The sequence below is a fragment of the Ailuropoda melanoleuca genome, chromosome 1, assembly GCF_002007445.2.
Source record: "Ailuropoda melanoleuca isolate Jingjing chromosome 1, ASM200744v2, whole genome shotgun sequence".
Classification (NCBI taxonomy): domain Eukaryota; kingdom Metazoa; phylum Chordata; class Mammalia; order Carnivora; family Ursidae; genus Ailuropoda; species Ailuropoda melanoleuca.
In genome coordinates, this window is record NC_048218.1 from 91,730,052 (window position 1) to 91,757,981 (window position 27,930).

General features: G+C 45.2%; 1 protein-coding gene across 1 annotated transcript in view; it reads left to right on the top strand.

Annotated features, from left to right (window-relative positions):
- The window catches only part of SLC7A14 (solute carrier family 7 member 14), a 108,549-nt gene extending 83,370 nt beyond the window's left edge, over positions 1 to 25,179 (top strand). Inside the window, exons 5-8 of the mRNA XM_002920837.4 lie at positions 5,279 to 5,425; positions 8,002 to 8,210; positions 10,288 to 11,165; positions 23,360 to 25,179. Coding sequence (XP_002920883.1) covers positions 5,279 to 5,425; positions 8,002 to 8,210; positions 10,288 to 11,165; positions 23,360 to 23,682 — 1,557 coding nt within the window. The 3' untranslated portion in view covers positions 23,683 to 25,179. The remainder of the gene's footprint in view (positions 1 to 5,278; positions 5,426 to 8,001; positions 8,211 to 10,287; positions 11,166 to 23,359) is intronic.
- The last annotated feature ends 2,751 nt before the right edge of the window (positions 25,180 to 27,930 follow it).

The following is a 27,930-nucleotide window of genomic DNA, read 5'->3' on the forward strand; positions in this document are numbered from 1 at the left end:
TTTCCTCCCTAGCAAACTGGCCTGGACCTGTTCTTTCTCAACTTTGTTTTCTGGTCACTTTTCCAGTCCAGCAAGGCCACTTTGTTTTGGGTTCGGTTTTGTTTTTAAGTAAGCTCTATGCCCAACACGGGACTGGAACTCATGACCCCAAGATCAAGCGTTTATGTTGTACCGACTGAGCCACTCAGGCGCCCCTAGCAAGACCACTTTGAATACAGATCCTAATTTTTTGGGTCTAACGCCCTCTCATGAACGTATCTTCCACCAAGTTAACAAACACACTCCCTACTGTCTTACCTAACGATTGTCAACAAAAGTAAGTTGCCTACGTGGCAACTGCATGGTCTTCTCCTTGGGGAAAACCTGACCCCTACCCCTGACAAGGGACCTAGTTCAGAGTTCTAATCCACTTCAGGTAGGATGGGATGAAGAAAATCACTGTGTAAGAGACGGTTTATAAGGACACCATTACATGACTTGAAACACAATTTTCAAATACTTTGAAAGGGTTAATAATGAACAATCTGTCCTCTGGCCGTGGACCCCTCATAAGCTTACTCTTTCCCTGTTCCGACCACATCCTTCCAAAGAAAATAGCTTAAGGAATGGTTTACTCACGTATAGGTTCTGGGTCAAATGCTTCTTTGGTCCTGAAGAGCTTAAGAACAACAAACATTTTTCTCTAGATCAAGTAACTGCTGGCCCTCAGCTGAACCCCTGCTTCCCTCTACAGTTCCTCAGCCCCTGAACATTGTTGGATGTGGATTCCCTGTATGTTATTTGTCCCTGATGATATCTTATGGTTTTTCTTTACCCAAATAAGACACTCTACCCGCACAAATAGCTCCCAGAAAAATGGCCCATAACAAGTATTTGTGGGGAATGCTGACTGCCTCCAAACAAAGGGAAAGTTGTTTTTCTTGTTCTCCACATTTTAATTTATTTGCTGGAACCTACTAGCACATTCCACTGTCACTGTGGACAGCTGCTAATAGATCTGGAGCATGAGGGTGGTAGAAAATGCTATTAAAGTTGGAGTTTTGTCTTGTTACCTTGGGAGTGAATTATATAAAGGTGGCTAATTAGCTCCGAGGCATCTGGCAGACTGGCCAAGGCAGAATATAGAGCGTTGCCTCACGAATATCAGTAACACATAGGGGGCCAGCTTTTAGGGACTCCACACGCCGACTAGTACTAGCACGCCGCTAATGGCAGTGCTTTCGACAACTAAATGAGCAGCAGTCAGCCCTCCAGCAGCTGAGGCCCACGCTGCTTCCCCACAAAGCTTCCTCTCTAGAGGGACGGGCTGACCTGGATCTGGATCTGGGTCAGCTTTCTTTTGGAAAACCATTTCTGCTTATGTCAACAAATTAAAAAGTCAATACTATTTTTTATTTATGTAAAACATTTTTTGAAAATTGGAATAAAATACTAATGAACGTTGAAACACACACATACACACACTTCACCAGCCAATTTCATTCACAGATGCTCACTCCTAAGTACACACACATTCTTTCACACATGGAAGGGAATCCTAATCACTAATCCCTGTGGCCAGATCTGAGGTCTGGATAGAGCAAAGTGCAAAGTAGTTTTAGTGGTTGTTAGGGTAGAGACACACCCCACACACAGTTTCATTTCCTGACCCTTTTGTAGTCATCAATCAGGGATCATTTGCTTGCAAGGAAGAAAAACTCATTCAAACTAACTTAAGTAAAAAGGTGACCCTATTTGCTAATTTTATTATCTTCTCTTCGATAATCTGTGTATTTATTTGTTCTATATCTTATTAGATCAGTATCTGTTTGATCTTGGCAGGTGTGCTGGGTGTTTTCTATGTGCCCCCGCCCAGATCCATTATCCACCCTTCATACTCTGTTCTATGCTCCAAAAGGCCCCTCACTGGTTGATCCCTGTTGGATTTAGCCAATGGGGCCCTCACTGAAATCATTTCATTTAAACCATCTGAGTTAAATTCTGTTTCCTACCTAACGCAGGGTAACCTCTAAATGCTCTACCTTTGATCTGTCCTGTCGTCCTTCAACCAGAATAGCTTCCTACTTCTACACAGCGAGTACAGCCTAACAGACATTCTCTTTGCAAACTTTTCCTCTCTATTCCCAACTTGACCATAGTCAATATTCTGGTATCTCATAATTATCAGTAATTGCCATCTGTTCTTTCAGTTGTTCGGAAAACAGTAGCATTTGTGCCTTGCAAATAATACAGACACCTATTAATTTTGTTCAGTTTATTACTACAGTCAAGCTTGCATTTTGGGTCTTGCAGTGTCCTCTAGACTCCAAGCCCCAGAGGGTTAAGCTCAAGGTACTTTTGTTCACGACTGTATCCCTATCAGTCGTGGCTCCTGGTACAGGGGACCAGGTAATAAAGTACATGTCCAGTTCTAAAAAAAGAAACAAGGAGAAGGAGGAATTTCTTTATCCCTTTGGGTTTCATCTGTTTTAGAAAACTTACTATAGTAATAAAAATACTGCTAGTAAGAGCTAATATTTATTAAGCACCTACTATAGTTCGTGACTGCAATTCACTCTATTATCTCATTGAATCCTTGTAACCACACCATGAACTAAATACTATTTTCACCTCTGTTTAAGAAAATGAGGTTCCAAGAGTTTAGGAAATTGTTCTAGGTCACCAAGCCTGTATGTGACAGAACCACCCTAAGTCTGACAATCGACACAATCTGCTCTCCTAACCAAATCCAATGCCTGCCCCCCTCACCGCCGCCCTCTGTATGGCTTTGCGATTCCCTCTGGAGCCCACAGTATACTTCTCCTCCAACTGCTTCGTGCTCAGGACGTCAAAATTGGAAGGTGTCCTCCATGTCTTCCTCTGAGTCTTCTTTCCTTCAAGTTACACATCCCTAGGTCCCCAGTGATTCCTCACATGGCACGGCTTACAGACCTCTCATCTTATTCTAGTGTAGATGTGCCCCAAAGTACTTATTTAAGACACTTCCACCTCCCCCCTTCCTCAGCAGTAAGGGCTGGCAATACCTATGAACTTTCCATCCAGAACTCACCACACTAAATAGGCGTAGCACTGTCTCCCTGGGGCACCCTAACTGGGAGTGATGCACCATCAGACTGATTGTCATAACAGATCCGTATGATTTACAGGAGTTGTGTGTGTGTGCATGTGCACGTATGTGTAAGGGAAGAGAAAGCAGAACCTGTTTTCTGGAAGCTGTCTTAAAGCAATACTTTCCTGGATGGGGGCAGTTTAGGGAGTCTGCAATACCAGCATCTGTTCATCCTTGAAGACCAAAAGCATGTTCTAAGCAACTGAAAACAAGCACATTTCCAGACCTATGAACCTCCGTGAACAGTGAAGTGAAATCTGTTCTCTCTCATTGACTGGAGGCCCAAACACTTTCCATTCCCTGAAATGAAGGACTTCACTGAAGTGAAATTGGGAGTTAACTCCCCTCCCAGAAAGTAGCCCTCCCTCAACTGCTTGTTTGAGAAGTTTTTTTCTACCTGAGTTATTAGAATAGACCAGGAGTTCTTCGACTGTTTTGTGTCATGTGCTCCTTGGCAGTCTGGTGAAGACTCTGAAACCCTTCTAAGGATCATGTTTATAAATGAATAACCTAATTACATAGGAATTCAAAAGAAATCAAATATATTTAAATATAGTTATAAAAATATTTTTAAATTGATATAATAACAATGTGTTTCTTTAATAGTGTGTTAAATACCGGTATCCATGTCTAATAACTACCATAATTTGCAAGTAGCAACAAGCACAAGCGATATTTCAACATCCCTGCGACAATCTAGTATGGAAAAAATATCTGATCGCTATAAGTGACAAAGTCACAGGTACTGTTCATTACCTTCATTTGTTACTAAAAGAAATGTTAATGTTCAGTCAGAGGTTAGTAAAGATAAAGATGTAATCTCTTCCCAGCAAAAGTCATAGACCCCCTAGTTGAATGGACCCCAAGAGAAGAACCCCCAATTAGGGAAATGAAGCTTTAGAAACCTAGGGGGAGACTTGTGAGCAAAACTTTCTTTTGAGGTGTGAGGCCTTCAGTTTGTAATATAGCTGGTAGGTTCCAGTACTTAGTACACTTTGTCTTTTACTTATTGAGAAACCAGTGAGAAAGGTTAAGAGTGAAAATTTGGGCACAGGTTATCTGCTTGACACATGTATTGAATTTCATCATTTACAAGCTGTATGCAGAGAAAAGGGGGGAAATGGTCCATTCTACAATGAATCTCATTCCTGGAGCCCTGGCTACAGCTTTCATACTGCCAAGGCCCTTCACCCTCTACACACAAGTCTAGAAAAAACTCTCTCACCCTCCCCTAAAAGGACATTACCCAAGCATTCGAAGAGGCACACTTCTTACTTTCAGCTGACACTGAGAATGCTAAGGTGGGGAAACTTTAGTTGATTCTTTGGAAGAAACTAACACGCTCCTCAAGGAAAGAGTCTCACTGACATCTTGACTTATCAAGTCCCAACCACTCTTGGAGCCATGCAGGCTTCTGTCCAACAGACATCCAGCAGATGTCACTGGATACCACCTCCACAGGCCTTCACTGACTTGTACCACACATCTTCTCCTGCGTTAGAGTCCAACTAGGTCACTCAAACCTCCAAAGGAGCAGAAAAATCCAAATGTCTCTACCTGTCTTCCCATGAAGGACAATAGGATATCTGAAGATCTGAACATCTTTCATATCATTTCAGATCTAGAAATTACCACAGAGAATATCTTTCAGGGGCACTAATGCTAATTTGGGCAGGACAACTTTTTGTGCAGAAGCATTTGAGCCCCGAACACTAAAAGCTGAAAATGCATGCCCCACGTCTCTGTGACCATCACAAGTAGTTCCTCCCATTGCCAAACATCCCCTAAGGGAGGTGATACTGGTCCTGGTTGTGGATGAGAACCACTGAATGAAAATGAAGCACAGAAAGGTTAATGAGTTCCCCCACGACATAGGGAAAGCCAACTTATTGACTTGCTTATAACCCCACTTATTTCCAAAAATGATTTGAATGTGTTGAACAACCTAGTTTTCATTTGGCCAAAATTCTCCTTATCTCCATTTTACACATGAGGGTGGCACAGCTAGAAAGTACTGGAGATCAGAACCAAACGTTGAGCACAAGTTCCTCCATGTTACTCTCTGCTGCTCAGGAATGTCGCCAGGCACTGGGCAGTTGTCGGTACCACATGTTAGGCCCTGGTGTTGCCCTGACACTCTGAGTCTGAGAAATGCCATTGTCTCACCAGGTGCTGCAAGGAGCAGCCACGTGTTTCTATGCTTTCATTGGCTTTGACATCATCGCCACCACTGGAGAGGAAGCCAAGAATCCAAACACATCCATCCCTTATGCAATCACCGCCTCCCTGGTCATCTGCCTCACAGCATATGTATCTGTAAGTATTACATCCTTTCAGGACCATCTTGACGGTCTTTTCGTATTTGACCTTAAAATGTAGCTCCAGGACTGGGTCACCTTCTCTCAGGAAGTGGTCCCTTCCCTACACTATCTTGGTGTCTTTATGTATGTGTCCAGGCACCCTCTATCCCCACCCATCCATAACAAGAAGAAAATCAGGACTTCAGACTAGAGACAGGAGCAGACCAGACCCTCGCTTCAGCCTTGGCCTCTGAGTCTCCATCCCCATTGCTCCCCACACGCAGGCTCTGGGAATCTGCCGCTGCCCAGGGGATGGTATACAGGGCATGGGCTGCTGTCCAAGGAGCTCAGATCATAGGCTGGCAGTAACGGGTGGGTGTGCAAGCAGAAGCATTGTGGACCTCTGTGCACCCTCCTCAATGCTCTTCTGTCTTCTGGGAGCTTCCCGGCAGCAAGAGGCAAGGCTCTCCCGGAGTGGGGAGAGAGAGTACATCATCCTCTAGAGACACTCTTCCCCTTAAATCTCAGGGGAGATTTCTTTCTGCTGTGGCTCCCTCTTTTTATTCCGGTCCAAGCTTCTTTTTAAGGTTTTCCTACTAAAGGGAATCCTCAGAAGGAAGCCTTCAGCCTTGTCTTCTCGGGATCATCTCCCTGAGACGATCTTCACACTTGTGATGTGTCATTTCTCAGCTGCCATCCAGAATTTCTATCACAGAAATAGTTCCCTCACAGTCAACATCCCCCCCCCACCAGCCCCTGGCAATGAGAAGAACCAGGTGACAAGCCAATAGGCACATGATTACACAAATGCCCTAGGGCCTGAGGGTCCCACTCACTTCGGTTACCACAAATAGGAAAGAGCCGGCAGCTGGGGACATGCCCTGTCAGCGCTGCTATCCTGGCAGCATAGCATAGGAAAAGCATCTCCTTCCCAAAAACTAAAACAAAACAAAACATCTTTAGCGACCAAGGAAGCCAGACCAGTGACTGGCTTGATCATTAAGGCAAGCTGCAAAATAAGATTGTCCTGGACACCAAAGGAAAACAGAAGAACAGCCTCAGATGTGGTTTATAGGAACTCAGCTGCCCCTCACAACTGTTTTATGTGTAGGTCAATTATCACCTCTCCCTATGCACACACAGGCAAGTGGCATCATCTTATCTGCACCCCAGTTATCCCTGCAGACAGAGTGTTCAGAGGTTAGGGGTGGTTCGGGGAGAGCAGCAGAGACACTCTGCACTGCGTTTTCCCTCTTATTCCTCCCTCACATAGCTCCCCTGCCTCCAGGGGTCAATGGCACACACAATAAAGTTAATAATCACAATTCCTGTCTTAGACTAGCGCTTTACAGACTACAGAGTACTTCTGTGCATCTATCAACTTTTTACCCACCCTGATCTAACGTGAGCAGCAGACTCAACGCAAATTGCTGTAGGAATCAACGTCACTCTCCTCCAGCCCACCCCCAAAGGGGATGTTGCAAGGGGTGAAGTTGCTGGGAAACATTCTCTTCCAGAACACATGGCCCTTACCCATGCCTCAGGGGCTGTTTGGTGCTGTGCTGATCATCAGGCTGCCATTCCACCATCAGAAGAGCCAAACTGTAGGGCTGTGGTGGTCCATCCTCCCGTCCTCCCTAGCCACCCATGGCTTCGCTGGATGATTTTGGCTCCTGAGGAACGTGAGAAGAAGTGGTCTAGAAATGCCCGACCCTCTCCCTTTCAGGCTCTGAACTCCCTTCTTGATGCCAGCATTGGCCTCTGCAGGCCAGGGGAAGCCCAGCCTTATGACCAGTGGCTTCGTTGCCCGGGGCCATGAGGAAAGGATGTTATGGCAGATTTATGACATACAAAGGAAGACAGGTCCTGGGAGCCAAGTGATACCTGGCTCAGCAAAGCCACGGTAGTCTTACAACCCCAGAGTAGAACTGGGTTCCATCCTGATGCCATAATTTGTTTGTTGCTCTGCCTGGCTCCTGGCACTGAGCTACAGAGAAGAAATGGAAATATGAGTCCTTATCTGGCTCCTCTCTGTTAACTGACTATGGACCTCTGATCACTTATAGCTATCCTCTGATCACTGTTAACTGGCTATAGACCTCTGATCACCTATCTAAACAGAGAGTTTCCATCTCTGGTCTTTAGGGTGAAAGAGAGCATATAGTTAAGACTGTATAGGACTCTAAAAGTATAAAAGAAATGAGAGTCTCACCCATGTGGGCAGGGTGTCCATGGTCACTGCTAGGCCCTGGCTCCAGGGCCTTGGGCTGTCATTCCTTCTACCTGGTGATATCTGCCCTTCATTGAACTGTCAATGTAGTTCTGCTGCTGTGGGGCTTAAATACCTGCATACTTATTCCTCAGATATGAAAGGGCCAGAGAGAGCTACTGGGGATCATCTGGCCTAGTCCACTAAATTCTAATGGGAGGAGAAGATACTGAGAGCTCTGGAGCCCAAATGACTGGTTAGATTAGGGGCACATGCCAGGAAGTGGCACATCTAATATCCAGGCCTCTTTGCTCTCCTGTGGGACATCCATCCATGCTGACCGCCCTCTCTCCCTCTAGCCGTGTTTTCTCTTATTTTAACAGGTGAGCATGATCTTAACTCTGATGGTGCCATGCAATGCCATCGACACAGAATCCCCGCTCATGGAGATGTTTGTGGCTCATGGGTTCTATGCTGCAAAATTCGTAGTAGCCATTGGGTCCGTTGCGGGACTGACCGTCAGCTTGCTGGGCTCCCTCTTCCCAATGCCAAGGGTCATTTATGCCATGGCTGGTGATGGGCTCCTTTTCAGGTAAGGGCTATGCTCCATGGAATGATTCTATTCTGCCATGCTTGTCCAAGGAGAAGGTCAACCTGACTGTAATTTTGATGTGAGCGTATGTCACATAGACTATGGAACTTGTCATATATCCTAACAAAGAATTTGAGTGAAAGGAGCGTAAGCCCTGAAAGAGTCCCTCAGTTTGACTCTGGGTCCCTCGATCTAGCACAAACTGATAAGTTCCCCTAACTGCCCCACCCCTCCTGTTAGGCATTGTGTGTTCCTTTGTAAAGATTATGGGTGTCCAACTGTCATGCCAGGTAGCTCCCAGAAGGAAGGACCCATCCCAGGAACATCTTAGGCCTGCCCTCATGTTGAGGCCTGGTAGTGCCCATCTCTCCACAGGCCCTCTGTAGCTGAAAACATTCAAAGCTACCATCACAGGGAGGATAAGACCATCTGAACAGAGCCTAATAACAGTAGCAACAAAGGCTATCATTTATTGAACATTTGTGTATCCTGGGTGCTTTGTATACAGTATCCCAGTTAGTTGTCACAATAACCCTGTTTTGCAGATGAATATAGTAGATGTGTATACTTAGGTGAAAAAAACTTGTCCCAATCCCTCAGCTGCTAAGTGGTGGGGGGGGCAGGATTTGAACTCATGACTGACTCCAAAGACCAGATATTTAACCACGCCAACATATGGACTTCCAGCCCCCTACATTGGCCATGAAGTGGTCAACCTGCTCATGGACACAAATGGAATGTGGCCCACCTCTTGGTTCCTAGTGCCCACCATATGAGGGTCTTGCAGCAAAGGCATTCTTCAAGTTCACAAAGCAAGGAGTAAAGCATAGAGGTGAAGGAGCTCTCAGTGGTATGGAGGGAACCCCTCAGGGACTTTCTCTCTACTATCAGCTATCATCTCCTGTTTCATTTCCTCTGTATACCCTCCAAGTCATCACCAGGTCAGAGCTTCCATGTTTGGGAGCTGGACAAGTGGATAAGAGGCTGATTATCATAGAGATGTGACAACTTCACACATCCAAAAGATTTTTCTGCTGTCAAAGAAAACTAAGAGGAAAGATCCCCAAGCACAGCTGATAGTCATGTGCAAAACATGAAAATAAAGGAAAGGGACCTGGGTGGCTCAGTTGGTTAAGCGACCGACTCTCAATTTCAGCTCAGGTCATGATCTCAGGATCGTGGGATCGAGCCCCACATCGGGCTCCGTGCTGGGCATGGAGTCTGCTTAAGATTCTCCCTCTCTCCCTCCCTCTCTGCCCCTCCCCCACCTCCACACATCCTCTCTCTTTATCTCTCTTTAAAAAAAAAACAAAGGAAAGGAAAAGAAGGGGGAAATGGAAGAGAGGGGAGGAGGGAGGATTAGGAGAGCAGGAAGCTACTTAAGGCCCTTGGGAACAGCTAAGGAAGCACCTGCCATTCATTCACGTTGGTTGGTCTTCTCCAGTTGGGAATTGGCTGGCTTTAGCCTGCATCTATGAGCACATGTTCTGCATTATTGTGCTATTTTTCCAACTAAGCCCCTGCACTTTTGTTGTAGAGCAGTGCTTCTCAAGTTTGGGCATAAATCAGAATCCTCTGGAGGTTTCCTAAAGCATAATTTGCTAGGCCCCATGCCCAGAGATTCTGATGTAGCAGGTCTCCGGTGAAACCTGAAAATAGGTATTTCCAAGAAGTTCCAAGGTGATGCAGATGCTGCTGACCCATGGACTGACCACTGTTTGGGTGACACAGGTCTAAGGAAGCCCAAGCAGGTATATGAACTCTCTGCCCTAACTTTTTCCCAGCAAAGTTTGCACTTCAATCCCGGTTTCTGACGTATTTCCCAAGTTCAATCAGCCCTTCACGTCATGTAATGAAGTAGGAACTTTAATAAAGAAGTTTGCCTCAAAACCAAGGCATTAAAATTCTTTTTAAATCATATTCCAGGAACCAAATCCTCCAGTAGGAATAGCAGCTGTATTGAAAGCAATGAATCCAGAAGTAAATTGGAGGAGCAGGACCCGGAGAAGTTAAGCCATGTTAGAGTCCGTCACCATCTGTAGCTCACTGTTAACCCTCTGCTTGTCTCTCCTTCCAGGTTCCTGGCTCACGTGAGCTCCTACACAGAGACGCCAGTGGTGGCCTGCATCGTGTCAGGGTTCCTGGCAGCTCTCCTCTCGCTGTTAGTCAGCCTGAGAGACCTGATAGAGATGATGTCCATTGGCACACTCCTTGCCTACACCTTGGTTTCTGTCTGCGTCTTGCTTCTTCGATACCAACCAGAGAGTGACATTGATGGTTTTGTCAAGTTCTTGTCCCAGGAACACACAAAGAAGAAGGAGGGCATCCTGGCAGACTGTGAGAAGGAAGTTTGTTCTCCTGTGAGTGAAGGGGAAGAGTTTTCTGGCCCAGCCACCAACACGTGTGGGGCCAAAAACCTACCATCTCTGGGAGACAATGAGATGCTCATAGGCAAATCGGACAAGTCAACCTACAACGTGAACCACCCCAACTACGGCACTGTGGACGTGACCACAGGCATAGAAGCTGATGAATCTGAAAACATTTATCTCATCAAGTTAAAGAAGCTGATTGGGCCCCGTTACTACACCATGAGGATCCGGCTGGGCCTTCCAGGCAAGATGGACCGGCCCACGGCTGCTACAGGGCACACGGTGACCACCTGCGTGCTTCTGCTCTTCATCCTCACGCTCGTCTTCTGCTCCTTCGTCGTCTTTGGTTCCGACTACATCTCAGAGCAGAGCTGGTGGGCCATCCTCCTGGTCGTTCTGATGGTGCTGCTGATCAGCGCCCTGGTGTTCGTGATCCTGCAGCAGCCAGAGAACCCCAAAAAGCTGCCCTATATGGCCCCCTGCCTCCCCTTCGTGCCTGCCTTTGCCATGCTGGTGAACATTTACCTCATGCTAAAGCTCTCCACCATCACGTGGATCCGGTTCGCAGTCTGGTGCTTCGTGGGTAAGCAACTTCCTTTGGAGTCTCGAGAGTTCCCTCTCAAGGCCTTGAACAGGCTTATCCCAAAATTGCCCCCTAGCTAGACTAGGCACCTCCATTGCAGGAGAAATCTGGCTGGTTCTGTGGACCCTGGCCTTCTTCATTAGAGTCAGTAAGGCCAGTTGTGCCCTTTCCGGCTCTTATGGTCCTGGTCGTTGGTTCTGAAGAATGATGCCAATCAATCCATCACTTCACTGAATACTATTACTGGACATTCTTTTTTTGTATAATTAATTCCATAAAAAGTCCATGTAAAATGAATCCACATAATAAAGGGACAAGAATAGCACAGTAAAAGTGAGAGTGGAAAAGTTCAACTGGAATTCTATCTTAGAAACTAAAAATTATGAAACTAAAAGTTACGGAAAAAAGTATTTTTCTTACATTTGACAAAATTAAATTAAAATACCAATCATGCCCTAATTTTTTTTAATGAGCAAAGTATGAAATAAGTGTGGATTTTTGGCATAATTTTTCTGACCCAATTATACCATTTAACATCCCCACTTCATATTGACTTTTATAAAATAGTCAAGATTTTTTCATTTTTTCCCAAGATTCTTCTTTCATCTTTCAATATTCCAGTCATTCTCTTGGGAAGCACCCATCACACCATCAGTCTTACTGATTTTCTCTTCTTCTGTTGATAACTGATATAACTTGGCCAGCTCCTCACCTGTCCACAGCTTTGGGTGTAAATCAGAGATACTCTCTCTAAATTCACTTTTATTGCCTTCAAACAGTCCTGCACCTTTCCCAAGATTTTTAATTTTCCTTTGTGATCGACTTATATTATTCCATGTCTCACACCCCACAAGCCCTGAGTTCATGAGATGGCTGGGGACTGGTGCTCATGAGAACTTGAGAGGGAGGTTGAAGTGAAGCCTAATTTTAAAATTCCTCAGTCACTATCTTGATGTGCCCTATACAAATTGGTGGCCCTGAAGTCCCATCTTCTCCTCGAGGTCAGGAATATGGGAGTTCAGCACAGCGTCCTCTGTGCCTGGAACACAGCATGTGATTCATAAACGCTTCTCTCTGACTACTGTTCAGATGAGAAAAAAAGAATAGCTGGAAAGGAACATGAGGAGGTGGAAGTTAAACTGTAAGCCTATAAGATAAGATTTACTTAGAGGCAAGTAAGGGAAAAACAGTGCTCAAAGGAAAGGGCCTACGTCTTCCAGCAGATTCCTCACTGCTAAAGGCCAGCCTGTGTCTTCTTGTCAACATCCCATCCCAATTTTTCACGACTCTAGATCTCATCCTTTGTTAGACTTTTGGGGGAGTTCTTGAGAGAACCCCACTAAGTCGTCAAGGTTTTAACTACTTACATGATTTATTCACAATCTCTCTTCTCCATTTAAACATGTTTCCACTGGAACATGCCCCTAACCAATGGAAAGTTTCGACCAAAGAAGGGAGAAATACTATTTGTCAAATGACTGATGGCATAGACACAAAGACATAGGCAATTATTCATTCATTCCTCGAGCCTTAAGGCTGGAAGGGACCTTCAATATCTAGTACAATGTTACCCACAGTGCGGTGACAATTCCATCAGTAATATTTGGGCTGATTTTAGAGAGTCTAGGAATGAATTTTTTTGAACTTTTTAAAGGATTACATAGTTATTATACATTTTCACACATACTAGAAAAAATATATATGCTCACATGAATCTAGTGATCAGTCTTAAATTTAAAAAGTGAGTCAAATTAAAGAAAAAAACCCATCAGTACTAGTACAGGTGCCATGACTCATAGTCATAATTAACACTTAATATAGCCCTTAGCACATACGAGCCATTATGCAAGGGCTTTCCTCACATTGACGTATGTAACCCTCGCAATGACCTTCATTTTACAGATGAGGAAGCTGAGGCACTTGACCGAGGTCACAGAGCTAGAATTTGGTAGAGGGGCGCCTGGGTGGCACAGTGGTTAAGCGTCTGCCTTCGGCTCAGGGCGTGATCCTGACGTTATGGGATCGAGCCCCACATCAGGCTCCTCTGCTATGAGCCTGCTTCTTCCTCTCCCACTCCCCCTGCTTGTGTTCCCTCTCTCTGGCTGTCTCTATCTCTGTCAAATAAATAAATAAAATCTTTAAAAAAAAAAAAAAAAGAATTTGGTAGAGCCAAAGTTAGAAGTCAGGTAGTGTGGGTCCGGGGATCGTGACCGTGGCCACTACAGTAAATACGTGGTATAGAAATAACGGAAGTCGGAGGAACACCAGCATCATCTAGCCCTCCCCACTTCTCCCTCTCTCAGCTTTACAGATGACAAAACTGAACCCCTGAAAGGTCAAATAACACGCTCAAGGTCGACAGGAATAACGGGAAGGTCGTCACAGGGCTATTATTAACCAGGGAGCCCCAAGCATCTTCTTATTATATCGGAAGGTTTGATATGCACTTTGTGCAGATTAACGCCTAACATCGGGGCTGGCTCCATGTGTGCACAGCCTCTGCCGTCACACAGGGCCCCACATTTGGTCGAATGCTCCCCTGCTGCTTCCTTGAATTCTTAACAACTTTTTTGTTTCTTAACAACTTTTTAACAAGAGGCTCTATGGTTTCATTTTGCACTGGGGCCCAAAATTATGTCCCCAGTTCTGCATTATATCTGTGGTTTCTGGAGCATCGGGGCATTTTGCAAAAGTGGTAAGGTGGCAAGGACCCTTGCCTTTGGAGTCAAATAGCCCAGGTTCAAATCACAGCTCTCCCACCTACATGTCTTGTGACTTAGCTCCTTTGCATCTCAGTCTACTCATCTGTAAAAATGCAAATAATTCTACTGGTCTTGATCTGGTTGCTCTTTGGGGCTTCAGTAAGAAAAGGGGTGCCTGGATGGCTCAGTTGGCTCAGCATCCGACTCTTCATTTCGGCTGAGGTCATGATCTCAGGGTTGTGAGGTCGAGCCCCGTGCTGGGTCGTGCTGGGCTTGGAACGGGTTTGGGATTCTCTATCTCTCTCCCTCTCCCTCTGCCCCTTCCCCCTTCTCCCCCCCCCCATCGAAAATAAATAAATAAATAAATAAATATTTTAAAAGAAAATACTGGGGGAAATAATATGACTTATTTCTTTTCTGCCTTTCTTTTTAAAATCTAAAATGATTCATCGTCCCCCAGACTAGCCATCACATGCCAAAGCACAGCACGAACCTGTTCTGACGCAGGCTGCCCTCCCAGTTATCAGGCAGAAGAAAACTCCCCGAGAGCCTTTTGTAATCTTGCTGATGGCATAAACTGCAAACTCGTTCCAGAAACGGAGCCTCCCTGACATGGGAGACGTCACCCTGCAGCCTGGGGCTGGCCAGACAGAGGGCACGGGAGCTCGCAGCTCAACATGCAGCCAGCTGCTAGGCACTCACTAACTGCTTTAGCCTCATGGTCTTTGAAGACTGGTACGTGAGTGAGCTTTGCCTAGAACGAAGATTCTCAATCTTAACTACGCAGCAGAATCATCTGACTGCTTCTGAAGTATTCTGTGCCCAGGATCCCCCCTCAGAGATTTTCTGAATAAATGAGTCTGGTGTGGCCAAGTACTGGGTATTTTTTAAGGCTCCCCAGGTAATTTTAATGGGTGGTCAGGTTTAAAATGATCTAGTGGTTCTCAAACTGTGGTCCCAGACCAGCAGCATCAGTATTACATGGGAACTAGTTAGAAATGTGATTTTTGAACCCCATCCCAGAGTCTCTTGAGAACAATTTAGGTTTTAACAAACCCTACAGATTATTCTGATGCATGCTCAAATGTGAGAACCACTGACCTAGAGAGAAAAATAAGAAGATAATTTGTAAGCAGGGTAAATAATTTAATTACAAGAGCTCCATGTATTCCAAAAACAATTTTTCGCTCATATAAAATGTATCCATCCCACAATCCCAAACTGGCTTATAAAATTTTCAATGCTCTCATAGAACAAAGATCCTACCTCTAAGCTTCTGAGTCTCCAAAATGTCAGATTTTTCTTCTAAATTTCTCTATTCATAGTATAACTTTCCTGGGGAGAACAGTAGAGATATTTTTAAATGGAACTTCTTATGAAACATCAGCTACTTTTTAAAAAGATTTACATAGTTAAGCTGAGTCATAACTTGATAATCTTCTTGGGCACATTTTTTTAAACCAGCCTTCTCTAAATGAATCTTAATTACAGCATTTTTCTAACAATGTTTGGCTAAGCTTTTGACCTTCAGATGAGCACGACTCATAGAGTAAAATAAGGCACAAGTCCCAACAAGATTACTCAGCGCTTGTTTCTTTTCCTTCAGACAAGAGAAATAACACGCATAGCAAATGTTTGATAATCCCAACAAAATGAGCACAGAGCAGCTTGAGTTTTCCTTTTCTCTTAGCTGGTTTTGTAAGCTATGGGGTTGGGCAGAGTCTCAGGGAGTCTGAAAGTAACAATGACCAGTGATGACACTACTCAGTGGCACTTTCCAGCTCGACTGTCCCTGGGGGACTTTATTAGAAAGTAATCATCTGGTAGACCAGCTCATGGGCCCCCTTACTCCAGGGGCTACCAAGTTCTTACCTGAAATTTTTTTTCAGCCCCTCTGAGAAAACAAAATCTTGTCTATAGATTTAAGGAACAGAGAGTGATTTGGCAATTAGCTTCATAAATCTTCTACTTAAACATAATTTCCAAAGAGAAGACACATCTATGGTCTTTACCAGCGCTATCATTTGAAAATCCTTTTGGAAATGGACTCAAAGCAGCCATTGTCATGAAGGAAAGAGGAGGGAAGGAAGGGGGCCATGAATTGGGGGCAGAGAGGGCATCAAGATAAGTCAGCTCCTGAGGATATGTCCCATAAATAAGCTTGAAATTCTCCTGTAGGCAGAGGAGAAAACAACTGGCAACTCCATCAAATCAATCATGCTCAAAGAGGCCAAAAAAAAAAAAAAAATGATGAAGGCCAGGATGAGGATGGCAACAGGGCCAGTGCAATTCCAAGAAAGAGGGGATCGCGCTACACTCAAGGCTGCATGCTGGACAGGGGCTGTGCATGGAGAAGATGGCTGGGGATTCCCGTGGTTCTGCGCCCAGCAACCCCTGCAGTATTGGCTCTCCTTTGAGACAAAAGAATGAAGGGAGAGGGGGCCATGGCAGAGAAAAAGTCCCCAGAACAGGCGTGTGCAGTGCTCCTGGAACACACTCAGAGCCATGACAGAGGGAGCACTGCATCCTTCCCTCAACATTACATTTCTAAGATTCATCCAAGCTGTTGCTTGTGGTTTTAAGTTGTTCATTCTCTTTGCCCGGCTAGCCTTCCACCGTGATAATAATATACCGTTCCAGTGCCCATGGACATTTAGCTGGCTTCCAGTCTGGGACTGTTACAAAGAGAGCTGCTATGATTCTTATACGTGGTTTTTGGTGGACACATGGACACATTTCCCCGGGGTTTCTGCGGAGTTAGAAGTAGAGTCGCTGGCTTAGGTTATTGGATTTTTTAAATATTCCTCTACAAGATTGCCTTCTGGCTCCTGGCAATTATAACCCCTCAAATAAAATAAGGGTCCCAGTTCCATTTTGCAGATGGGAAACTGAGGCATAAAGTAATGTGACTTTATATTTGATCAGTCGCAGAGCCAGGGAGAGAATCTCCACCACCCCCCAACTCCCCATTCAATTCGAGCCCGCTCTTCCTGGCCACACCAGATTAAACAAACCCTAATTGTTATTATAACCAACAGGGCTTGTGGCGGTATTTTAAAAACTAACCAGCAAAGGGGGAGTTGGTAGGGATTGCAGTGGGTGGGAGGACACCCTCTCATTACCATCCAGTCTTCCTTTCTGCATTGGCAAACATCTGTTTTGGAAAGCTGATCCCGGGGTAGTAAAAATAAAAAAGCCTCTGGGCATAACAAAGTGCCTCAGTTATCTGCGGCGGGCAGGGCTTCCTGCTGGAAAGCGAGCCCCAGGAAGGGTTGCTCCACCCAGCCTGAGGTCAGGTGGCCCACCGCCTCTGGCCCGGAGCCTGTGACTGCCTACGGAGGACAGGAAGCTCCCAGGGGACGCTCCTCAGCCAGAGGCCCCGCCAATGGGGTCAGAAATCTGCTGGTGCTGTCTGTCTCCAGGTCACCCGGGCTTTTTCCGAGTGGGGTTTTTGTTCAAGGTTTCCCCCCCATAAGATCCAGAGACACCTCCCCCCTCCTCCCTCCCCTCTCGCTTGTAGGTTTGGGGTCATTGACTTAATTTGCACAGATGGATCCACACAAGGAGAGGTAATGGGTGTTTTGCCCACTGACGCTCAGGTGACCCAGCATCTGAAAGCAAGCCTGGCGTTGCTAACCCTTCCCTGGAGGTGCCCGGGTGGGTGGGAACGGCCATCCGTTAAGACTCAGTATATGTAAGTTGCAGCACCGTTTCAATCACTGATTTATTAAACAGGTCTTAACCCCTCCGGGATGACGGAGGAGAAGACACTTTTTACAAAGGGTTTTCCATTCACAGAGCGTTCTACGACATAAAGAAAGCCCATGAAATTGCCAAAGGCATGATTCTTCATCTTGTCTAGCCTGTCTTGGGCACATTCTCCATCAGGGAATTTCTGTCTGGAAGAAAAGCCAATGCCTCCTTTCAAATATTTCCCTTTGCTGCAAACAGCCTTTCACAGGACTCACTGCCACTACCTCTGAGCGGGGCTGGCATTCAGCCCGTGTGCCAGCTACAGCCATGTCTGTTTTGCAAATATTGAAACACTTCTGTGCCTACCGCTAACTAGTTGCTGCCCTGACTGTCTCCTCTCCTTAAGAGCCATCAAGTCAAAAAAATAACTCCAGCCCAGCAGGAGAGTCTCCGAGACCCTGCTGCAACACGAAAGCGAATTCCCTTCTGATTTTGAACACCACATCCGCCTTTCACGTATTACAGCTAGAAGATGTATAACTACAATGCAATGGATCTAAATTCTTTTTTTAAAGATTTTCTTTATTTGAAAGAGAGAGTACAAACAGGGGGAGTGGCAGGGAGAGGGAGAAGCAGACTCCTACTGAGCAGGACACCAGGATCATGACCTGAGCCAAGGCAGATGCTTAACCCACTGAGCCACCCACGTGCCCCTGGACCTAAGTTATTAAGGAACAGCAGGACTAAATATGCAAATATCAATTAGCCGGCTCATTCTTGAGGCTTGGTTCCAAATGACTTCTGTCTTAGGCGGAAAACAAATCCTCTCTCAAAAGATAAAACTGCCATCTGTAAGCGTTTACAGAAGAATATGCTGCCAGTCCCAGGGACAAATAACAGCACCCGAAAGCTACCCGGCAGTAATAGCATCCCCGGAGCGAGTCTACAGCCTCATAAGGTGAAGAGTGTTTCCCCATATGCTTCATAATTCAGGGAAATTTTAATACTTCTGGACATCAGATAATATTAAGGAGTTAGTCTTCGTTTTTAGATGCGATAATGATACTAAGTTTTTTAAGTCTATTTTAAAGATACATATTTAATTATTTACAGATGAAACACAGGGTGGAAGGGATTTGTTTCAAAATCATCTAAAGAGCAGGGCTGGGGGGGTGGGTGTCAGGAGCGAGCTAGTGATGAGTATATGGGGTTCTTTATACTATTCTCTCCACTTTGATCTATGTTTGGAATTCTTTAAAACTAAAAAGCTAAGCAAAATTGTTTTCAATCAGTCTATACCCCCAAGCCGCCCCTGGTAGGTGAGACACACCCTGGATCAGGACTTGGAGAGCCCCTGAAGTGTTCACAGTCCCACCACTAACCGTGTTGCTGTGGAAAATCTCTTATTTTGTCTTATGCCCCAGTTTCCTGTCTGTGAGATGCACGTAATCCTAACCTTCCTGCTCCCTGCCCCCCTCCACACACACACACACACACACACTCACACTCACACACACTCACACACTCTCTCACACTCTCTCGCTCTCTCTCACACACACACTCTCACACACACACACTCTCACTCTCTCTCTCACACACACACTCTCACTCTCTCACTCTCTCACACACTCTCTCACACACACTCTCACACACACACTCTCACTCTCTCTCACACACACGCACACTCACACACACACTCTCTTCACTCTCTCTCACACACACATGCACACTCACTCTCTCACTCTCTCTCTCACACACACACACACACACACACACACACACACACACATTCCCAAACAGGCTGGGAGGAATCTAAACAAGATAACATGTATAACATTTTGAACTCCTTGGGAGAAAGGTACAACGTAAATAATGCATCAGTAGGACTCAGCACCCAGAAGTGTTGTGTGAAGTTCAGTTTAGACGATTCAGAATTCCCAGAATCCCCACAGATTTTTCAGAAACTACCTCATGCTTAGTTTTCTAAGCCAGCTGGAAAAAAAGAAGCAGAAACAAAACACCCCGCTTCTACACAGGAGGCTTTTAGCAGCTCTGTTTACTCCTCCGACACAAAGCCTTTGTTTATGTGTGACAGATGGTAGTAAATGCTTCTCTCCTCTCTCTCTCTACCTCCCTTCTACCCTCCCTCCCTCACTTCATTTGATCCCCTCTGTTTCTTTGCCCCCCTCCATTTTTCCTCTTCTCCAATCCTTGGTGCCTTACACCACTTGCCTTGAACTTACTCAAGGGCCAACAGGAAGGGTCAGGCAGAATGCCAGACCTTTGCCCCAGCTGACCATTTATTCCATCAGGCCGCATGCCACAGTCACTTCTTACTTCAGAGCACTCATATTTGAAATATAATTATTTTTAGGAGCTCCTGGGTGGCCCAGTCAGTTAAGAGTCTGATCCTTGATCTCAGCTCAGGTCTTCATCTCAGTGGTGAGTTCAAGCCCCACATTGAAGTCCATGCTGGGCATGGAGCCTACTTAGAAAATAATAGTAATAAAATAATAAAATAATTTTAAAAAGAAATATATATATTTTTAAGCTTCTTTATTTGAGAGAGAGAGAGAGCATGGCAGGGAGGGGCAGAGGGAAAGACAGTCTCAAGCAGACTCCCCACTGAGCTCAAAGCCCAACTCAGGGGCTCCATCGTGAGATCACGACCTGAGCCAAAACCAAGAGTCAGACACTCAATGGACTGCGCCACCCAGGCACTGCGAAATATATTTTTGAAGACAAAATAACACACCTTTGAAATTATAAGGGGCTCAGAGCAAACATTAAAAGACCCATAAATATTTACATGGCAGATTTCCATGGGTTGCTTTCTCAAAGTAATCATACTCAATGCATTCATGCAGACACATGTTCCTTCAGACGCAGTCATTCCCAAAGAACAAATGTGGACATAACCTCTTACTCAATGCATACTGTGATAAGCATAGTCTATAAACCAGCCTGCAGGGGGGAAAAGGGTAGATGTGAAGGACGGGGTATGCAAGAGACTTCTCTCTATCCATATGGAATGCTGTTGTTGCCCTCAGCCCGTTTCCCAACCTGTTTCTTTTTTTGTAAAACGAAGGTACTCAAACAGATCTATAGACTCTTTCCAGCTCTAAATTCTAGGATTCTATGAGGCTCTTGGAGAATGTCCATAAATCAATCTACCTGACACCACCATACCTGGTGCGGGCAGGGGAAGGTCTGTCAGAATAGACATCAAACCAGTGCTTGAGTGACGACCTGTGTGATGGCTGAGCGGAGAGCTTAGGGACAAAGGGAAAAGGAAAATGAATGATATTAAGTTCAGTAGGGAAATAACTCACTTATAAATAGGGTCTGAAAAGGGGATCAGGTGGAAAGAATTGATATAAAAGATACAAGGCAGGAATAGGAAGCAAGATTTGACACCTGCCTCAATGTGTAAGAGAAAAGATAGCAAAAAACAGAAAGGGGCAAAAAGAGGTGTGTGCCTGTTGATCCCACCTGCCTCCTGAAATGTATTCTCGGGTCTCAAGCATGCTTCCAATGGAGGCATTCTCCAAAAAGCAGCACACTGGCCCTTTAAGAAGGGGCCTTAACTCGGTGCCTTGTCCTACACAAGGGTACTTGGCTACTCCCCACTCCCACTCCCCCCCCAAGAAAGAGTAGAGATCCGTGTTCAGAAAAATGAAGTCGCTATTTGAGAGTAGCTACATCTGCAAATGATTAACTCTAGGATTTATAACCAATTAGGACTATAAATCTCTGCTTACTTTGGCTCCTGGAAAGTTGATTTCACTGGCGGATGGGGCAGGGGGTGAGTAGAAAGTCATTTGAGACAAAGAGGGAGAAATCCAAGCTTAAAAAGACACACTTCAAATTCAAAAGGAGCAGGATTTCTCAAGCACCAAAGAGGAAAGCAGAACTTGACCTTGTGGTTCTAAGCAAACAGCTGTGCAGATGACTGCAGGGTTAGCAAAGTCAGACGGACTAGTGCCACTCAGAAGAGGGTGTCTGAGGTCTGGAAGGGGGTTGCATAACTGAGTGACATCTGGTGGCCAAGCCCTAACACGACTGGTGTTGGCAATGGAGTACGTGCCTCGGGGGCTTCATGCTCCTGATCTCAGGGACTCCCGGTCTTGGCTGACCATTGGACTCACCCGCGAAGCTTTGAAACATACCTATGCTTTGATCACACTGCAGACCAATTAAATCATAATCTCTAGGGGAGCCTTGGGTGCAAGGGCGGTTCAACAGCTCCCAGGTGGGGCGTGTGGGTGGCTCAGTCAGTTAAGCGGCTGCCTTCGGCTCGGGTCATGATCCCAGGGTCCTGGGATAGAGCCCCGAGTCGGGCTCCTTGCTCAGCGGGGAGTCTGCTTCTCCCTCTGCGTGCCACTCTTCCGGCTTGTACTCTCTCTCTCTGTCAAATAAATAAATAAAATCTTAAAAACAAACAAACAAACAAACAACTCCCCAGGTGGCCCTCCAGCTGAAGCCAGGGTTGAAAGCCACTGCTTTTCTCATTTCATCCTCATGGCAACCCCGTGTTATAGGTACCCTGACTATCATGAAGAGAAAATGAAGCACAAAGAAGCTAAGGAACTGGTCCAGGGCTCCACGGCTAATAGTGATGGAGGCAGGATTTGAATCCAGGCCTCATGCTCTTCATCATCGCGCCCTATGACCCTCCCCAAGGCTATGGTTCTTAGCTATTCCAAGCCTTGAGCCTCCATGAGCTTTTCAAGACAGAAAATGTGGGTTCTAAAACTATGTTTTCATATTTATTTATTAATATTGAGAGAGAGAGAGAAAGCATGCATGAGCAGGGGGGCAGAGGGAGAGAGAACCCCAAGCACTGAGCAGACCCTGAGATCACAACCGGAGCCAAAACCAAGTGTCAGATGCTTAACCAACTGAGCCACCCAGGTGCCCCCAAACTATTTTTATATGTAATTTCAAAAAAATTATAATAGAAATGAAACATTAGCCCTTATTAATGCTCCATATTAACTAGGAAAGCAAGTTTCTTCCCTTTGCTTGGAATGACATTAACTAAGGAGGTTGCACTGGAAATTTCATGCTCATCAGGAGTTCTCATTCATTCATTCAACAAACATTAAGCGCCAGTTTTCTGCAGAGTCTCTAAAATAGAACCACCCCGTGCAGATAAATCATTCAGTAGACATTCTAAAGGCCGTAACAGTGGAGGGCACCAGACACTCCGAGAGCCCACAGATGAAAGTGAACAGCTCTGGGTAGTGGTAATATAACACTCCTTTGGTGAGTGGAAAAAAGGCAAAGTAAATCATAGGACAGTATATGTGCATTGCTCAGTGGTGAAATACAGATGGCGTCCCTAACCGGGGGTGTGGGGATAAGAAAATGCTACAAGAAGGTTGGGGACCCACTATGGGTGATGCACAGATATTTAAGCCGGGGCAGAAAATACAAATTCCTAGTTGGCACCTACATGAGTGTAGTGAACAGGGAGGTGGGGACAGAGGTGACTAGAGAGCCCACATTCTATCTAAACAGGACGCTAGTGCTCACCTCCAGCCACGACTGCCAGATGGGAATGTGGGAGTAGTGTCATCACTTCTGACATTTTTAGGGGAAGCTGTAATTATGGGTTGCTTAATGCAAGATATCCCAATTTTTAAATGACGTCTAATTCGCGTCTTTTCCAGACACGGTGTAGACCAAAGAAAACATATCCCCTGCTAGCTCTGTTTTCACCACTGAGTATCTCTCCACTAGCCCCCTGGATCCCAGAGCAACTGCTTATTCGCCTGTGCCCTTCCCTCCCTGCAGGTATGCTCATTTACTTCGGGTATGGCATCTGGAACAGCACCCTGGAAATCAGCGCCCGAGAAGAAGCCCTGCACCAAAGCACGTACCAGCGCTACGACGTGGATGACCCTTTCTCGGCGGAGGAGGGTTTCTCCTACGCCACGGAAGGCGAGAGCCAGGAGAACTGGGGCGGGCCGGCCGAAGACAAAGGCTTCTATTACCAGCAGATGTCAGAGGCGAAGGCCAGCACCCGGACAAGTAGCAAAGCGAAGGGCAAAAGCAAACACAAACAGAACTCAGAGGCCCTGATTGCAAATGATGAGTTAGATTACTCTCCAGAGTAGGAGTAAACGCACAGGAAACGTGTAGAAGCGGTGGTGATTTCTTTTCAGTAACTTAACCCGTGGGCTAGAGGGTGAAAACATTTTTGGCTCTCATTTCAAAAGTCCAGCCTTCCCCCAGAGTCAGTCCCCAGTCATAGCCTGTCATTTGCTACTTTCGCTCTGCAGGATAGTTCTGTCGAAGGGTTTAACCTGGGTTTCATCACAGATCCCCTTGTAAAAAAAAAAAAAAAAAAAAAAAAAAAAAACCCTAAACCAGCGGCTGCAAGAAACTCTGTCTACCATCAGAGCTGATGGCAGCAAATGTCTCCTGGCCTTTGCGTTGCTGGTTGAATCCTTTTGCTTCTTACGGAGACCCCAGGAGCAAGGGGCTCACTTTTGGGGCCACACTGAGGCTGCATCTCCTCCCAGAGATATGCCAAAGCAGGGGGGGTGTGGGCACGAGGCAGCATTCCCACCACCGGGACCACACAGGCAAAGATGCTCCGAGCACGCCCTGCTGAGAGCTGCTCCCGGAGGACGTGGGCAGGTGGACATTGGCACTTCCTCAGCAAGCAGCGCTGGGTCCAGAAATCTCACAAAAACGACTTCATGCAGGAGACACATGCTTCTGTTTATTCACCAAGGTTCTCACAGTCTCCAAACTATAACTTTAGGGTCCAGCAAAGGTTAGGGACTCTGAGCCATTTCCCCAGGGGTCTCAGATCTACCATAAAGCAGTCTCGCAGACCCAACAATATGGTAAGAAGCACCATCAAAGCGTTACTTCAATGCCCAGAAAAAAATTAAATAACCATCTCTTGCCGTGAAGGCCGGAAGGGCACTGGCAGAAATTAACTCTCTGTCATACCTTTCCTTTTACCAGCCTCTAAGCTCCTGCTGAGAAAATGAAAAGGGGCAAAGCTGGAGCATGATTTCATGGCATTAATATGCCTTGAAGAAGCAGGCCGTTTGTTTTCTAATTAGATAAAAATCTTTACAAGGAGAAGTGACCCAGCCACTGAGATCGCATTGCAAACTCTATTTCAGATTTCCAAAATTATACATTGTGTAGTTTGTTGAGATTTGCCACCCCTGGAGCGGTGGGGGCTCCTCTGAAAACGTAACCGTGGAAGCTCAGCTACTTAGGTCATGGCATTCCGAGAGATCACGTTGCACTTCGGAACCTTACTCTTCCCGAGTAGCTCGCTTTCAGATACGTGTTTTGTCTGTTATTTCCCAGGGCAGGTCACTGAAGCCCAGAGAAATACCCACCCGGTAAGGTCTCCATCGGGCCCTACGAGGGGCTCTTAAAGGCATTTTCTCAGAAATAACCTAGATGACAGAATGTGCGGCAGGAAAATCACATGGCTTATCAATTCTACTCTTGGGTCCCGTGGATTCCCGCGGCTGCCCTGACATGTGCACTGGAGAACGTGGAGGCACAGTTTCCATCCAGCTATAGTCTTTGTGGGGGTTTCCTGAAAGGGAGGCAACATAGCAAATTTCTTGCCCTCTCCCTCCCGGATCTAGCATTATACCAAACGTTTTCCAGAATGCGCCGACTAATGCAAAGTCTAGTCTTTGTTCCAGGTTGAGGTTCGCGCCATCGTGGCATGCCTTAGGGTTACAGAGAAGGCGAAAGTCCATTTTCTTCACTCAGCGAACACTGGCTGAAACTGTACCAAGTACTAAGCGATGGGGATAGAACCAAGTGTAACGTTCTGCCCTTGGGGGCTCCCAGTTCAGGGAATGAGCAGCACCGGCGCCTGACAAACACAGATAAAACCACCGAGCCTGACAAGTCCTCCTGGCGATGCACTGGGCTTTACTATAGAAAAAAATAAAAGGTCAGTTGAAACTAGTTTAAAAAAAAAAAAAAACATGCTTGTAAGTAAATTGCATATCACCCCCACGGCCAATGAATGCCAGTAAATTCAAGTAACTCCTATTTTCTAGAACTTCTTTTTCCTGGGCTCATTTTGTCATTTTACTGTAATGCATGGCAATGCCGTGTTTTCTCTTCCCTAAACTTAACCCTAAAGATACAGTGCTGGTCTGTGAAATATATCTTTGGGGATGAACTGTGGACTGATGATCAGTAATTTTTTGTGTGACTACAAAGTTTTGAACTAGTTTTGAGACTCAACCAATCTGCCTAAACTAAATATAATGTGTGAAGCCTGAGATATCCAGATAGATGGGGTGGGGCTATAGTCATTAAAAATGTCCAAGAAGAAATATGGGTGTAAAATAACAAAATCTTAACGTGGGTGAAAGAGCTCCCTTTTAGCAGTGAGGGTGAAGTATTAAGGTAACAATAGTTTGGTGGCGGATGTATGAAATTTCTGTAGCATGAGGAGAGAGAACACAGTATAAAAATACTGGTATTGATTCTGTGACCCTATGAACCGCTCTGGTTCTGGAGACATTTCTCCCAGTAGTATCTCCTTCTTTTTATAATCTTGGTCTCTTTATTTCTCTGAAGTTAGTCATCTCCCTAGCAATCTTGGTTTAAAAAAAAAAGTATGATAGGAAAAGATTTTTTAAGGTAAATTGACATGTTTTTGCTCATGTTTCCCAGCCTCTGTGAAATGGTCCCAGATTTCACAATGCAGTTGCAAATACCATCAATTACTAGAATGATTATATTAGTGTCTCCTAGCAATTTTCTCAAGACCGCATTAGTAGAATCGCGTTAAAAGTAAGATCACCTCATAATTACCATAGAAACTTAGCCTTCTTGAATGGAGTCCAGGGAAGACCTACAGTCTATTGAATTCTTCTCTCCTGCAAGAGCTTTTCCAGGGAGGTTTCGCTGTGTGAATTAGTAGTGTGGAACCAATAACTTGATTTTTTTTTTTGGTAATTGTATTCTATTTATTGGTACTCTGCTTCCTTTCAGAAGGATTTCAAGGTGGCTATTAAATTCATATAATGCAAAAATAAGTAAGGAGCTTGGGTAAATAAAAACAGAAATAGAGAGGATAAGACGAAGCTAGAAGTCTGTTTAGTGCACATATGCAAAATCTTGATATGCGTTGCTTAATTTGCCAGTGAGGGGGCAACTCGAAAAATAATGGAATTGTTGGTAACGACAAGAAGAAATACTCCTGTATGATAAGAACAAATCTTTCCCCACGAGGGCAGAGAATAGCCTAGATCACTGAAACCCACATATAAGCTCTGGACTTAGATTTTGCCAGCTACATGTGCCTGGCATATAGAGAACGTTCAATAAATATCTGATGATCGGATGGATGGCTGAATAGACAGATGAAAAGAAAATGAAATATCATTTATTCAGTATTTTTGGGGGGAGTCCTTATCTGTGCTATGGCCTAAGACATGGGGGAAATCGGATATATAATATATATAAATAAAAACCGTAATGAAGTTGACATGTGAGATGAGGGAGTTACAATGTGCAACGAGAGTTCAAATATGGAAAAGACCTCCTTCTGTTGGGAAAAATGATAGAGAATGCAGTCCTTGCATTGATCCTGTGGAATGGGCAGAGCATTTCCCCCAGGTCGAAATGGGGGAAAGGCTTGCCAAGTGGAGAATCAGCTTGAGTGAGGTGGAGACAGGCCGACAGCTGTCTCTGACTAATAATGTGTACTGTGCCTCCTTCAAGGGAAAGCAAGAAGCTAGTTTGACGGGAGCTTAGGATGAATGCATGATTGATCTATGGAACAGTAAGAAATAATGCCGAGACGGTGGTGAGGGCTTATTCACAGAGAGACTTGAGCAGCGAACTAAGCTGGCTGGCTCGCCTTGGGTGGGGAGGCCCCGGGAAATGATGAATGTATGAATCAGGGAGGGTTGGGCTTTAAGAAGCTGAGGCAGTGGCTTCATCCACCTGTGTAAGGAGCTAACAGATCACATACACATTTCAAATTGATTTAATATGTTGAAGGGAAAAAATATCCAAATTAAAGCAATGTATGATTGATTCTTTTTTTGAATCCTGTCTGATTTCATCATTAACCTAGGAGAAGCATAACCAGTTAACATGTAGACAGGGAACACGAAGTTACCACAGCAGCTTTAAAACTTTCTACAGTAGGTTTAAACGACCAAACCTAACAATTTTTCCTATCTAACTCATCTAAAAAGTAAGACCTCAGCTCCAGATTTTACTCAGCTGGAGCGCAAGGCCACGTTGAACTGGTGAAAGGAAATCAGATGATAGAATTAGGTGAAGAATCCAATTCTACTGCTTAGTAACAAACTAGCAGCTAATCAAATGTCTACACAATGGCCATGATG